The sequence below is a fragment of the Lissotriton helveticus genome, chromosome 6 (genome assembly GCF_964261635.1).
Source record: "Lissotriton helveticus chromosome 6, aLisHel1.1, whole genome shotgun sequence".
NCBI lineage: Eukaryota > Metazoa > Chordata > Amphibia > Caudata > Salamandridae > Lissotriton > Lissotriton helveticus.
This window is the reverse complement of record NC_136067.1, coordinates 952,895,714-952,911,683: the sequence shown is the minus strand read 5'-3', so window position 1 is coordinate 952,911,683 and position 15,970 is coordinate 952,895,714. Positions and strand designations below refer to the sequence as shown.

General features: G+C 48.1%; 1 protein-coding gene across 5 annotated transcripts in view; it reads left to right on the top strand.

The window, feature by feature from the left end:
• Positions 1-15,970, top strand: part of LOC144763221 (potassium/sodium hyperpolarization-activated cyclic nucleotide-gated channel 4-like) — a 1,875,862-nt gene that overhangs the window by 583,992 nt on the left and 1,275,900 nt on the right. For all 5 annotated transcript variants that reach the window (XM_078648610.1, XM_078648611.1, XM_078648612.1 and 2 more), the window contains exon 4: positions 9,802-9,934. In XM_078648610.1, the coding sequence (XP_078504736.1) occupies positions 9,802-9,934 (133 nt within the window). The remainder of the gene's footprint in view (positions 1-9,801; positions 9,935-15,970) is intronic.

Genomic DNA, 15,970 nt, shown 5'->3' with positions numbered 1-15,970 from the left:
CGGATCAGTGGGTGCTACAGGTGGTGTCCGGTGATGTGCGTTTTGGATTTACCCTGACTCCCCCTAACTGTTTCAGGTCCACTACTTGGCCCAGGGTCGCTCTGTGGCGGGTGGCTCTTTTGGAGGGTGTCGAGTCCCTTGTTCGGTGGACTGTCTTGATTCCCGTACCCATGGTTCTGTTGGGGTTGGGGGTTTATTCGTTCCTCTTCCTGGTGACACGACGCACTGAGGATCTCGGTTCTCCAGGGGATTTCTGGCCTCCATGGGCTTGAATGATGCCTTTCTGCATATGCCTGTTCCCCCGGATTCTCGGAGGTTTCTCCGTTTCTACATCCTGGGTCGTCGCTATCTGTTCCTGGTTTTGCCTTATGGCCTCTGCTCTTCACCCTGGATTTTGCTGGGATTCTGGCCTCTTATTGAGCATTTACATGGGGAGGGCGTTGGTGTTTTTCCTTTTCTGGACGTTATTTAAATTTCTGCTCCTTCTCTTCGGGGCAGAGTTGCATGTCCGGAGGGTGTGGCTTGTCCTGCCGCATCGCGGCTTCCTGGTGAAAGTTCCGAAGTCCTCCCTGGTTCCTGCGATTCGGGACTTGACTTTCATTGGAGCTCTGTTCATGACTCCGTTGGGGATGGTGTTCCTGCCCCCTGCTCGGATTCTGTCACTGTTGTCTGCTGTGCGGTCCATGTTTTCGGGGCCTTCTCATCCTGTGAGCTTGTAGTCACGTGTTTGGGGACTGATGTCTGCATCCTTGTTGGCCGTACCATGGGCTCGCCTTCACATGTATCCGGTGGTGTCCCTCATTTTGTTGCATTGGGACCCTGTTCCCTGGTTTTGTGTGTTTTGTTTCCTGTGTCCGCGGATGTTCGAGTGGTCCTGGATTAGTGGTTGGACGAGGGTCATCTGTCCGGGGTCGCCCGTTTCTGGTTGTTCCCACACGGGTTCTCGCTACCGTTGCCGGCCTGCTGGGGTGGGGGCTACTCTGGGGGATTCATCGACTCCGGGAGTTTGGCCTCGGTCTATCTTGTCTTGTTCTTCCGACTACTAGGGGCTAATGGCCGTCCTTTTGGGTCTGTTGGCCTTATCGGATCTTCTTCTGGTTCGCCATGTGCGAGTCCAGACGGACAATCTGGTGGTGTTGTCCTATGTCATGTAACACAGAAAAAAGAAGACCAGGTCAATGTATGGTGTGCTGTCCAATAAGGTGTGTAGGAATCACACGGACAGCCATGTGGATGGATATGCTAGATTTCACTGGGCTGAAAAAGTCCCATCAGACCACCCTCTCGGCGGTATATCATCATTTGGGGATGGCAGTTATTCCATAACCCGCCTATGTAACAGTGCGGGCAGGGAAATCAACCGTATTCTGCCAACGTAGTGCCCAAAATGAAGTGTGTAATAAAGGAAAGCAGTGCTGTGAAAAAGGTGATACTTAAAAATGACTACCTAGACTGCGGGGATAGCTTAACTGAAAAAAGTGTAGGTGTCATAGTTAAAAACACGCCTAGTAGCGAGAGAGTAAAGCTACATTATGGCGCTGTGTAGAATGGTCGACTAGTTTCAGCTGTTAGGAGTAGTGCTCCAGCTTTCATCAGGACCTTATATAAAGTGCGCTACTGCCAGATTGACTACAGGGTGTACAAGTATAAGGAAGCATAAGTTGCATCAAAATACTATATAAATGGAGACGTATCACCCAGACTTGGAAACTCTGTGTCCTCTGCAGACAGGAAAGAAATGTTCAACCTGTCGGATAAGCAAAAGATAACAAATCCCTATTACCACACAGTTGGCCACATAACTCCACACACACAGTAAAGACAACAACACCACTGCACGAACAATTTGTGTCCTGCATTTTTAAATAAGCATATTAGCTATATCTAAGTAAGCATATTAGCTATATCACAGGGAGGCATTTCCTCTCAGTGATACTTACCCAGCTTTGTGTGGATAATGAACCTCACCTAACCGGCAACCGCTCGGGAAATTGAGGCCCCGCTCTAATGTGTAGAAAAAGAAAATGAGGGAAGGACACAATCAGCAATAGTTCAAAAGTGTCCAACCCGCTAGCTCTCTACACAAACCCAAACAGCATGTAAAAGACTCCTAACTGTCCAAACCCTGCCAAACTCTGTCAATGTGCCCAATCGTTCATTGGTGCATAGGAAAGTGACCCTCAACAAAATAGGCTGATCATTATACCAATGGTGACCATATAACACATTGTAAGTGGTGTTATGGGTAGCACTATGAAGTTGCTGCGAGGGAATGCTACCAATTAAAGGAGTGTCCAAACCTAAAGTGCAACCCCCGTATCCAAATCTAATATAAGGATATACTAGCCATCAAAACAATCATTGGTATGCTCATCCACTCCCAAGATAACTACTGCCCATATCAGGTGAAAAACTAAACCTAAACCTCTAACCGCTTGACTGTTTGGTCAGCTCTTTCAAAACTCACCTAACCGTCGGTGCCTCAGCTCGGATTCGAGCGGAAGTGAAGGGACCGAAGGAGGTGCCTGTTGGATCTTAAATATTGAGGCTACCTGTTGTATCAGCCAATGACAGGTAAATTGAGGGCCAAATTCCAGGTGTTGCTAGTGCAGATGGACAAAACTCTCCCGCGTTAGTCAGGAAGGAAGCCAAATCTAGCGCGTCCGGCACTACTCCAACCGAGCATGCGCAGAAGTTATCAGCTTCAATTCGAGGAGCCATATGCTAATGCGCATGCGTGGAGCCGTTCCACACCGGCAGGAGTATCGGAGCAATCGATGTATAGATCGACAGTGAGCAGCGTATATGCTGTAACATATGGACTCAGTGGGCCATTAATCTTGGAGCCTCAGGACAGTATAAATATATATCCCACGGATTGAACAATGGAAAAGAGCTCGCTGGTGTCAAGGTGGGCAGTAAAAGGTTAGTGTGCTGCACCAACCCTACAGGCAGCTGGGAATAGCATTGCACACAATGTGTGTCTATAAAGCAAGGTCTAGCCGGAGAGGCTGTTAACATACAGTCACTGATAAATTAAGGAACCATGGCTCTGGATAATGTTCCAAGTGCCTGAACTGGAGGGTTCAAGTAAGACAAGGGACAGGTTGGAGACAGAAATAGTGGCAAAAGGGGGGGGGGGCAGGAGGAGTCACACACAATACAGTTTAGGTGAGCTTGTATGATGCAAACCGCAAGTCCGTTTGCATCTAGAAAAAAGACCCGCAACCGGGAGGTTGCTCTAAATACCAAAAACAACAATGAGGAGGGTCAGAGGGGATATAATTTAATGACCTGTCAACTTATGCCCCAAACATACATGTAACACAGAAAAAAGAAGACCAGGTCAATGTATGGTGTGCTGTCCAATAAGGTGTGTAGGAATCACACGGACAGCCATGTGGATGGATATGCTAGATTTCACTGGGCTGAAAAAGTCCCATCAGACCACCCTCTCGGCGGTATATCATCATTTGGGGATGGCAGTTATTCCATAACCCGCCTATGTAACAGTGCGGGCAGGGAAATCAACCGTATTCTGCCAACGTAGTGCCCAAAATGAAGTGTGTAATAAAGGAAAGCAGTGCTGTGAAAAAGGTGATACTTAAAAATGACTACCTAGACTGCGGGGATAGCTTAACTGAAAAAAGTGTAGGTGTCATAGTTAAAAACACGCCTAGTAGCGAGAGAGTAAAGCTACATTATGGCGCTGTGTAGAATGGTCGACTAGTTTCAGCTGTTAGGAGTAGTGCTCCAGCTTTCATCAGGACCTTATATAAAGTGCGCTACTGCCAGATTGACTACAGGGTGTACAAGTATAAGGAAGCATAAGTTGCATCAAAATACTATATAAATGGAGACGTATCACCCAGACTTGGAAACTCTGTGTCCTCTGCAGACAGGAAAGAAATGTTCAACCTGTCGGATAAGCAAAAGATAACAAATCCCTATTACCACACAGTTGGCCACATAACTCCACACACACAGTAAAGACAACAACACCACTGCACGAACAATTTGTGTCCTGCATTTTTAAATAAGCATATTAGCTATATCTAAGTAAGCATATTAGCTATATCACAGGGAGGCATTTCCTCTCAGTGATACTTACCCAGCGGGGCCTCAATTTCCCGAGCGGTTGCCGGTTAGGTGAGGTTCATTATCCACACAAAGCTGGGTAAGTATCACTGAGAGGAAATGCCTCCCTGTGATATAGCTAATATGCTTACTTAGATATAGCTAATATGCTTATTTAAAAATGCAGGACACAAATTGTTCGTGCAGTGGTGTTGTTGTCTTTACTGTGTGTGTGGAGTTATGTGGCCAACTGTGTGGTAATAGGGATTTGTTATCTTTTGCTTATCCGACAGGTTGAACATTTCTTTCCTGTCTGCAGAGGACACAGAGTTTCCAAGTCTGGGTGATACGTCTCCATTTATATAGTATTTTGATGCAACTTATGCTTCCTTATACTTGTACACCCTGTAGTCAATCTGGCAGTAGCGCACTTTATATAAGGTCCTGATGAAAGCTGGAGCACTACTCCTAACAGCTGAAACTAGTCGACCATTCTACACAGCGCCATAATGTAGCTTTACTCTCTCGCTACTAGGCGTGTTTTTAACTATGACACCTACACTTTTTTCAGTTAAGCTATCCCCGCAGTCTAGGTAGTCATTTTTAAGTATCACCTTTTTCCCAGCACTGCTTTCCTTTATTACACACTTCATTTTGGGCACTACGTTGGCAGAATACGGTTGATTTCCCTGCCCGCACTGTTACATAGGCGGGTTATGGAATAACTGCCATCCCCAAATGATGATATACCGCCGAGAGGGTGGTCTGATGGGACTTTTTCAGCCCAGTGAAATCTAGCATATCCATCCACATGGCTGTCCGTGTGATTCCTACACACCTTATTGGACAGCACACCATACATTGACCTGGTCTTCTTTTTTCTGTGTTACATGTATGTTTGGGGCATAAGTTGACAGGTCATTAAATTATATCCCCTCTGACCCTCCTCATTGTTGTTTTTGGTATTTAGAGCAACCTCCCGGTTGCGGGTCTTTTTTCTAGATGCAAACGGACTTGCGGTTTGCATCATACAAGCTCACCTAAACTGTATTGTGTGTGACTCCTCCTGCCCCCCCCCCCTTTTGCCACTATTTCTGTCTCCAACCTGTCCCTTGTCTTACTTGAACCCTCCAGTTCAGGCACTTGGAACATTATCCAGAGCCATGGTTCCTTAATTTATCAGTGACTGTATGTTAACAGCCTCTCCGGCTAGACCTTGCTTTATAGACACACATTGTGTGCAATGCTATTCCCAGCTGCCTGTAGGGTTGGTGCAGCACACTAACCTTTTACTGCCCACCTTGACACCAGCGAGCTCTTTTCCATTGTTCAATCCGTGGGATATATATTTATACTGTCCTGAGGCTCCAAGATTAATGGCCCACTGAGTCCATATGTTACAGCATATACGCTGCTCACTGTCGATCTATACATCGATTGCTCCGATACTCCTGCCGGTGTGGAACGGCTCCACGCATGCGCATTAGCATATGGCTCCTCGAATTGAAGCTGATAACTTCTGCGCATGCTCGGTTGGAGTAGTGCCGGACGCGCTAGATTTGGCTTCCTTCCTGACTAACGCGGGAGAGTTTTGTCCATCTGCACTAGCAACACCTGGAATTTGGCCCTCAATTTACCTGTCATTGGCTGATACAACAGGTAGCCTCAATATTTAAGATCCAACAGGCACCTCCTTCGGTCCCTTCACTTCCGCTCGAATCCGAGCTGAGGCACCGACGGTTAGGTGAGTTTTGAAAGAGCTGACCAAACAGTCAAGCGGTTAGAGGTTTAGGTTTAGTTTTTCACCTGATATGGGCAGTAGTTATCTTGGGAGTGGATGAGCATACCAATGATTGTTTTGATGGCTAGTATATCCTTATATTAGATTTGGATACGGGGGTTGCACTTTAGGTTTGGACACTCCTTTAATTGGTAGCATTCCCTCGCAGCAACTTCATAGTGCTACCCATAACACCACTTACAATGTGTTATATGGTCACCATTGGTATAATGATCAGCCTATTTTGTTGAGGGTCACTTTCCTATGCACCAATGAACGATTGGGCACATTGACAGAGTTTGGCAGGGTTTGGACAGTTAGGAGTCTTTTACACGCTGTTTGGGTTTGTGTAGAGAGCTAGCGGGTTGGACACTTTTGAACTATTGCTGATTGTGTCCTTCCCTCATTTTCTTTTTCTACACATTAGAGCGGGGCCTCAATTTCCCGAGCGGTTGCCGGTTAGGTGAGGTTCATTATCCACACAAAGCTGGGTAAGTATCACTGAGAGGAAATGCCTCCCTGTGATATAGCTAATATGCTTACTTAGATATAGCTAATATGCTTATTTAAAAATGCAGGACACAAATTGTTCGTGCAGTGGTGTTGTTGTCTTTACTGTGTGTGTGGAGTTATGTGGCCAACTGTGTGGTAATAGGGATTTGTTATCTTTTGCTTATCCGACAGGTTGAACATTTCTTTCCTGTCTGCAGAGGACACAGAGTTTCCAAGTCTGGGTGATACGTCTCCATTTATATAGTATTTTGATGCAACTTATGCTTCCTTATACTTGTACACCCTGTAGTCAATCTGGCAGTAGCGCACTTTATATAAGGTCCTGATGAAAGCTGGAGCACTACTCCTAACAGCTGAAACTAGTCGACCATTCTACACAGCGCCATAATGTAGCTTTACTCTCTCGCTACTAGGCGTGTTTTTAACTATGACACCTACACTTTTTTCAGTTAAGCTATCCCCGCAGTCTAGGTAGTCATTTTTAAGTATCACCTTTTTCACAGCACTGCTTTCCTTTATTACACACTTCATTTTGGGCACTACGTTGGCAGAATACGGTTGATTTCCCTGCCCGCACTGTTACATAGGCGGGTTATGGAATAACTGCCATCCCCAAATGATGATATACCGCCGAGAGGGTGGTCTGATGGGACTTTTTCAGCCCAGTGAAATCTAGCATATCCATCCACATGGCTGTCCGTGTGATTCCTACACACCTTATTGGACAGCACACCATACATTGACCTGGTCTTCTTTTTTCTGTGTTACATGTATGTTTGGGGCATAAGTTGACAGGTCATTAAATTATATCCCCTCTGACCCTCCTCATTGTTGTTTTTGGTTGTCCTATGTCAACCATCTAAGGGGGTGCAGGGTTTGTTCCCGCAGTTGACTCGGTCGCCGGTTTTGTTGTTGAGCAGAGTTGATCCTGGCGTCCCTACCTACGATTTCCCTGCCGGGTCCGGAGACCAATGTGGTGGATTGTCTGAGCCGGGTGTTTCCTTCCATGGGGTCTTTGTCCCTCGCACGATTGCTGTTCGAGGGGTTGAGGGGGATGTTTGGTTCTCCGATTGTGGACCTGTTTGCTTCCCAGTACAATGCCAAGGTCCGCTGCTTTTGCACGATTATGCCTTGCAGGGATGCCTGGAGAGTGGACGTTCTGTCGTTCCTTTGGCCAGTGGGTCTGTTGTATGCCTTTCCCCCTGTTCCCCTGATTCCGTGGTCTTGCAGATGTTCTGGAAGGGGGGGTCGTTTGTCCTTCTGTTTGCTCCGGGTTGGATACATCGCCCTAGGTGTCCCCTATTGCTGGAGTTGACTGTATCTCCAGGCTGGACGTTACCGTTCGTGCCTTTTCCTCTGTTGGGTCATCTTCTACCTCTGCCTGTGTTCCGGTCCCTGGGTCTGTGGGCCTGGCTTGTAGGAGGGGATCGCTGATGCGTGCAGGCTGTTATTTGCGGTTGCTGGCGTCATTACGCAATCTCGTAGGCCTTCTACTCTCAAGTCCTGCGCTTCGCATTGGGATTGCTTTGCCTCATGGTGTGTGTGTGTCACAAGCTGTCATTGGATTCTTTGGTCCCTGCTTGTTTTTCTGGAATTCTTACATGATGGTTTCCTTTGGGCTTGGCCGTTTCCACTCTCAGGGCTCAATGGGCCGCCATTCGGGCATTTCATGTCCTGCCTTTGGTTCGGATTTCTCCTTGGTGGCTCGTCTTTTTGAGTCGCTTTCTTTACAACGTCCCCGTCCTATCTTTTGTTCTCCTTGGGACCTTCCTCTGGTGTTGCGTTCCTTGCAGTCGGCTCCTTTCGAGCCTTTGGGGTCTGTGGGCCTGCAGTTCTTGACACTCAAAGTGGTGTTTCTTGTGGCTATTGCATCTGCCAGGCGTATTTGTGTGCTGGGTGCCTTCCTGCGGTCTGCTCCGTTTTGGTCATTTGTCTGATCGTGTGGTTTTGCGCCCTCATCCTACGTTTATTCCTAAGGTGGATTCTTCTTTTCACCATTCTGCTGATGTGGTTCTTCCGATTCTTTGTCCTGCTCCTTTCTCGACTGAGGATTGCCTTCTCCACCTGTTGGATGTGCGTCGTGCTTTGTTGCATTGTTTGTCTCGCACTTCTTCCTTTTGTGAGGTTGACGATTTGTTTGTCAATTTTGGTTTGTCTCGTCAGGGCCTGAAGCCGTTGGCTTATGGTTCTGTTTCTGTCCTTCCCCCTCTTCCTGTTCAGGGTCGGTCCACATGATCTGTTTCTGTGTCGTGGGCCACTTTGAGTGGGTGTCCATGGTGGATGTTTGCCGGGCTGCCACTTGGTCGTCCCCGCATACTTTCATGTCCAGTTGTCGCCTTCGGATTGGGGGTGGGGGCTCTGTTTCCTTTGCCTCTTCTGTACCTTCGGCTGGGATTCCTTGAGGTGTATTTTTCTGTGGAAATTTTGTACCTCTTGTGCTTGGTATATATTTCTCTGCATGATTTTGTGGAGTGTTTTCCTTGCATGAAGCTGATTGCTTTGGTATCGGCTCATGGGTAATTACTGTGGCGAGGAAGACAGGACGAGGAGGTAATGCCCCGGTTACTTACCGGTAATCTTCATTACTCCAAGTCCATGTCTTCCTCGCCACAGTATAGTTTCCCTTCCCTCCCGGCCCTGGTGGTGGCTTCATGTCTGCGGCTTGGTTTTTCAGGTCGATTGGCTGTATCTGTATCCCTTTATAGGATTGGCTGGAGCCACTGGGGGCCATCTTGGAGGAGGGAGAGGGAGACTGGAGCGCTGTTTTTTTTATGCTTGGAGTTCTGTGTGGAGCCGGAGGCTCATGGGTAATTACTGTGGCGAGGAAGACATGGACTCGGAGTAATGAAGATTACCGGTAAGTAACCGGGGCATTATTAAAGTCATAAGTGATTCTCACACATGCCTAGTCTCTCCTTCAACATGAAAAATACACCTTTGGTCAGATTAAATGTATTTGTGCCTCACACAAAGAAGTGAGCCTGTGAGGCAACTGCTGCTACAAAGTGTGATTGAATATGGGAATTGCTGGCTCCTTAAAAGAGCATCACCTTGTTAGTCTTACTATACATGCAGCGCTGGGCATTTTTGTTTTCTTCGTGTTTTCGTCATGGAGTTATTTTCTCCCTTTTCAGCAGGATTTAAGTTTTGTCTTGTCTTATGTATTGAAGAAGCCTTTTACCTTCTTTAACTGCCTATGTTATTGTTTGAAACTGAAATATGCTTGGATCACTGCACACGAGTGGAGCTGTCAATGAAGATCCCTAAGATAAGGAACTAGAATAATAAGAAACATGTCCGTTTTTTTAATTATCTTTTGTGTGATGCTTTATTTAACATTGTATTTTTCAACTCCAATGAAAAATGATGTGATTTTTTTAAACAAACACCTACTAATAGTTAGTTGCTTTTCTATTTTTGTTTAAATGCAGTGATTATTCTACTCATTTCGCCCGTCTCGACGATCCACGCGCAATGGAAAGATTACATGCATACAGAATAATGTCTATGTTACGGCTATTTCGAGCTTCAAGACTTGTGAGATTTGCTTCTTATCTGGAAGTGGTAAGTTTTGTAAACTGATAAATATTATAATCTTGCATGACAACCAAAAAATAATGAGGGAAAAAAAGTATCCCTTTCTCTTATTTTGTCTGTGTTGATTTCCAACATCTTTGAAGAATTATTCATGTTAAAAGAACATTATGTCCCATTATCTCTTGCAATGTTCTGTGGAATTCCACTCTCATAGAGTTCATGTCAAGGATATCATAAAAGATGAACACGGAGCCCATCAGGTTCAATTTCAGTTATGTTGATCTAAGGTTGAGCAAAAGTCTAATATGGAAAACCTGTTAAAATTCAGCTATCCATTCTATCTTAAAAAAGTTAAATAAAAGACTAGACAAGCTTTTATCCACCGCTGATGACACATATGCAGAAAGTTCCAGTTGTCTAATATCGCCAACTATATACAAACCTGGGATCATTCTAGTCTTTCCAAATTCTTACAGACAGCATTTGGTTTCATTACAAACGTGCTCTATTTTAATTGGGTCATGTATTTCATGGCTTAACTGGCCTAGATTGAACCCCTCAGTGCCCCCACAAGGTTTTTTATCTCAGATTACTCAAGTGAGGTAATCTTTCTAACATGCTAGACTAGTTTGGGGATAAATATGGAAACTGCAAGTAATCCTACAAGTGAAATATTTTTAATACATTTAGTTTATCATGCATTACCTCCTCATCCGTCTTCCTGTCCCATTCCTTACATTTGTCCTCCTCACCCATTGCGCTTGGCATTAGCAGGCAGGGATGGGTGGGGCTCCCCTTACTGTTTACCCTTCTGTTATAGGTGTATTGGTTGTTTCCCTCTTTCGCAATGTGGTCCTTGAGGGGGCTGGTTTGCTGTGGCTTTTTTTGTTTCCCCACTGTACAGCATATGTGGGTTCCATTCTCTTGGCTCTGCCACAAGCCCGGCCTCTCTCAGGATGCCTTCATGTGATATAATCTAGGACATCCATCACCCCCAAGATGAGATGCACAGGATCATGGGGCACTGGCCATCCTGGGACCTGTGTAAGTTCTGTCTCTATGCCCGAACAATAAGGGTCAATGCTAGGGCACGTCCAAATCACGTGGTAGAAGTCCGCTGGTGCGTGGCCACAGCTTGTGCAGTTAGGGGAGGGACGCATCCCTGCTCTGTGTAGGCACGCTGGGGTGATATAGGCCGCATGGAGGTAGAATAATTGAATAAGACGGAGTCTGGGTGAGGTTGTGATAGTTTTGGGGGCCATAAGGGTGTCACACTAGTCTTCCTCCTCCAGAGAAAAGCGGATCCGGAGTGGATCAAGAGTTGCCGGTCCTTGTTAACAAGGGTACAGTGTATTCGGGAGACCCCCACCCCTCCCCAGGTTCCCCATCATGACCTGAGCTTCTAGTGGGCTGAATTCGGGAAGAGATGTACCTGTGGACATATGTATGTAGAGGGCATGCCCAAGTTGGAGATATTTATGAAACCGTGGAGAGTATAATGCCCATGTAGGTCCTGGAATGTCCTAATGCGGTCGCACACCCATATGTCGCCCAACAAAAAGAGCCTTATGTGGTCCCGTTGCTTGAACCATGAGAGTGCTGCCACTTCCCCCAGCCATGTGCCCTGCCAGAGAGGTGTATGTTGGGTCAGTCGGTTGTCTCATCGGGTATGCCTCAAAGCCGTGCGCCACGCAACTAGGACTGCCCTGGTTATCAGCAGGATCGCTTTGGGTATGAGACATCTGTATAGATATGCTTGTATTTGGGAGAGTTCCATGTTTCTGAGCTCCGTCATGTAGGTCGGGTCAGACCATAACCCTGTGAACCAATCGTGGATTACAAGAAGTCGGATGGCCAGGTAGTATAGGTGTAGATCGGTCATGCCCAGACCTCCATCGAAGGGTGGGATCCTGCATTGGGTAAGAGCGACCCGGGGTCTCGCCTCTCCCCATAGACACCTCGTGATCACCCCAACCAAAAGCGCGGGAAGTGAAAAGTGGTGTTCTGAATGATGGATAAGAAACGTGGGAGGATCATCATTTTGAGCAACGCTATCCTCCCGAGTGGGTTAAGCGGTAAGGTTTGCAAGAGCTGGAAGTCCTCTTTGGCCTTACGGACCAGCAGGGCAATGTTCATTGCCCATTCCAGCTCAGGAGGCAAAGCGACCCTTACCCCTAAGTATTTGAATGACAGTCTCCTGATGGGAATGGTGAACTGCCAGTTGAAGCACTTCCTAGAGAGGTGTAGGGGCACCAGTGTTGATTTCTTTAGGGGATCTAGGGACGGAGCTGACCGGGCCTACAGGTAGAGCAGGATGTTGTCCGCATACAAGGAGAGTTTGAGGTTGGGGTGGATTCTTCAAGACCAGCCCTGGATCCGGTGGTCAGATTGAATGAGACAGGCCAAGGGCTCCATTGCCAGTGGAAAAAAAAGGGGCGAAAGGGGACAACCGTGCCTCATGCCCCTCTGAATTTGAAATGCCTTGGAGAGGGTTCCGTTAGTCACAACCCTGGCCCTGGGGTTGGAGTAGAGGGCCCAGACAAAGCGTTGGAACTGTTGTCCAAGACCCATCAGCTGCAGGACGTCCTCCAGGTAGTGCCAATCCACTGTGTCAAATGCTTTTTCAAAGTCGACAAGGAGGACCTCAAAATAGGGTGTAAGGCTCTGGCGACCAGCCAGGGCCAGATGAAGGCGTCGTAGGCAGAGTCTAGTGCTCTGCGATGGCATGAAGCTGCATTGATCCGCATGGACCATCTTGTGGAGAAAGGGATGATGTTGCTGGGCTAGGATTGTGACATATAGTTTTATCTCCGTGTTGATAAGAGAAATTGGACAATAGTCCACACATCTAGGGGAGGGCGGTTGAGTCTTGGGAATAATGACAATAGTCGCCATGTTGGTCTTGGAAGGGAAGGAGCCAACCTCAGCAATGTGTTGGTAGAGTTGTACGAGATGGTGAACCAACAAGTCTTGGTATGCCGCAAAGTATTCTTGGGGGAAGCCGTCGGATCCCGGTGTTTTCTCAGCCTTCAGCAGGGAGATTGCACCATGTATCTCCTCCAGGGTAATGAGGAGATCCAGGTCAGCCGCCTTGTCTTCTGAGAGGCGAAGGAGCTAGACCCCGGCCTGGCAGAGCACGTCTGGGAGGGCTTCAGTTTTTGTCTCCTCAACTGTATACTCGGGCGACTGAAGAGCGCCACAGCATTTTGGCCGACTCCAAGGAGATCTGTTTGAACTCTTCTCGAGTGACCATGAGCTGCCTATCCCGGTGAGCATCAGGGGTCCCAGTTTGGATGTTTTCAATCTTATGGCCTGTGCCTCAAGGAGGGTCAGGAGATTGTTTTGTGCCAAGCGTTTTGCATGTACCCAAACCATGGCCACGCCACGGATAGTGGCTTTACTTGCCTCCCAGAGAGTGCCCAGGGAAGGGACCGATCCGTGATTAGTGAGAAAAAAGAGACACGATTCCACCTCTATTGCCGTCCTCACTTCTTTATCCTGCAGGAACCACATGTTTAGTCTCTATACCGCCCGGGTTGTGTCTGAGGTCCCACCCAGGCGTAAGGATAGGGCTGAGTGGTCCGAAATTCCCCGGGGAAGTATAGCTATACTGGATACCCTATGGCAATCGGAGGCAGGCAGAAGTATCAGGCCACTGCGGGAATGCATATTGTGGCCCGCTGAGTTATGAGTATGCTGGGTGCCTCGGGGATTCTATATCCTCCAGACATCACACAGGCCGAGAATGGCCGCCTAGTCTGTCAACTTCTGTGCATGGGCTAGCCTAGTTGAATAAGGTATGCCTGTTGCATCAAGTGCTGGCTTCATAACGGCATTAAAGTCACCCCCAATCACCGTCTGACTCATGGCTAGGGAGGGGTGTGTGCCTGTGGGGTGTTGCAGAGTGGAGGTAAGCTTGGCGGGTGGGACATATATGGATGCTAGGTAAAGGATGTTCCCTTTTAGCTTCCCGGACACAGTCACAAACCTGCCCTGAGGATCCGTCACCACATGGCCAGGAGTAAAGGGAAGTCCTTGCCACATTAGGATTGCAGCCCCTCGCGAGACGCATTCAAAACCAGGATACCACACTCTATTGAATCCGTACCGTGCGAGGAAGAGGCATTGGGTCCCGATGAGGTGTGTCTCCTGAAGTTGGATTATGTCGGGCGCATAGCGTTGGGCATGCTTAAGGACCGCTATTCTCTTGATGTGATCTAGTAGTCCATTCACATTCCAGGGTAGAACATGAAGGACCCTACCTTGGGGTGGCTGACTGCATCGGGACTGGTGCGCGTGATGAATGGGCCGAAGGATAGTGGGCCCCAGCGGGGTAAGGGCAGTGCAATGCCAACGTATGTACGTGGTTCGCGCTGTGTCTTACATTTCTTTGCGGTGTCAGTTCGGGGAACAATTGTCGAAGTGCTGTCTGTCGTAAGAAACTGAAACCATAGCATATTCAAACCTAAAACTGCCCAGAGGACAACAGTCCCCTCCCTCTTCCGCCTCCCCCGCCCTATTCTTCTGGAACCAAAGCATCTGTCGCCATGGAAAGGAAAAGTAACAACAACAACAAGATAAGCTAAAACGCCTATCCGGGGATTACGTGGTGATAGTGGACCCCTCCACAGTATCAGATGTAGCAATCTTTGTGGCATGCCACCGTGGTTTACATTGTCAGTGGAATATGTCTGTTCCAGCTGCAGCCAGTCCAGAGGTTCCGGAGCCATGTTTTCAGGCGTCAGGCTGAGTTTTCAGATTGTCGGGCTCCTGGAGAGGTCAGTGTCCAAGACCACAGGGTCTGGGTCCCCGGAAGGGTCAGGATCTCGGTGCTCGTCCTCCATGAAGCTCTCTCTACTGTTGTCATTTGAAGCTGAGGGATTCTCATTGGTTGTGGTACCTAGGGCTCTTGAACCAATTGATGCAGATGACCCCTTGCATGGTCTACAGCCTCTGCGTGAGCCTTTTCTGCTTCCGAGGAGTGAGAGGGATGGTCTTCATCACTCCGGACGGTCCGGCGGAGGGCGTAGATCAGATTCAAAGGGGTCTTTCTTTGGTCAGCCATGTGCATGCAGACTGCTGGGTGTTGAAAAAGAGCATCTTATCCTGGAAGACAGCCAGAGGCGGGCCGAGAAGAGAAGCCCATATATCAAGCCCAGGTTAAGAAGGTTCTGCTTGACCTCATTGTAAGAGCGACGCTGCTCCTGCACCTCTTTAGTAAAGTCTGGGAAGAGCATTACATTGTGATTCTGAAACTTAAAGGTACCCTGAGCCCGTGCCGTGGTCAGGATGGCACCTCTATCCTTAAATTCAAGATCCCGGCTATGATTGGCCTGTGCGGAGCGCCGGGAGGCGGCTTAGGGGCAAGAGACTGATGGGCGCACTCGATAGTTAACCATGGTGATAACGCTCCCTAGGGCATCCAAGACGTCAGCCAGGTTTCTACAAAGGCAGCTGCTCGACCCTGCTCAGTCCCCTCCAGAAATCCCACCATGCGTTGATTATTAAGATTTGACCGGTTTTCAGCGTCTTCAACCCTGCAATGGAGCTCCTTAGTGTGTGCTTGCAGATGGGTTACCTGGTGCTTGAGCTGGTTGAGGTCATATTCGACTGTGGAGATTTGAGCTTCTGCTTTGGAAATACGAGCCGTGGTGTTCGGCTAGTCCTGGCGAATGAGGGCCATGTCAACCTGGACCTCCCCAATCTTGTTCTCCACCGAGTTCGGAGAGGCTCCGATGGCGTGTAGGATAGTCGGTAGGTCAGACCCCGAAAGGGGAGAGCCCCCAAACGCCCTCTCCGCCATGGTCACTTGTGGTGAATTCGTCCATTTTAGTTTGTGTCGGTGCTGCAGTTGATTACGGGACACGGTGTCTCTCCCCATCGTAGACTCCAGGGGGGCTGGGTTCACTCAGGTGGTGGTATGGGGACACCCAGGGTCCAGTACAAGGGGTCTCCGTCTTTCCCCACGGCCGAAGGCGCGAGTGGCAAGGCCTCAGGAGGTACCTCCAGATCTCAGCCTCCGAGTGTCTCCCAAGCGTCTGCAGAGGTGCACCTTTCACAGAC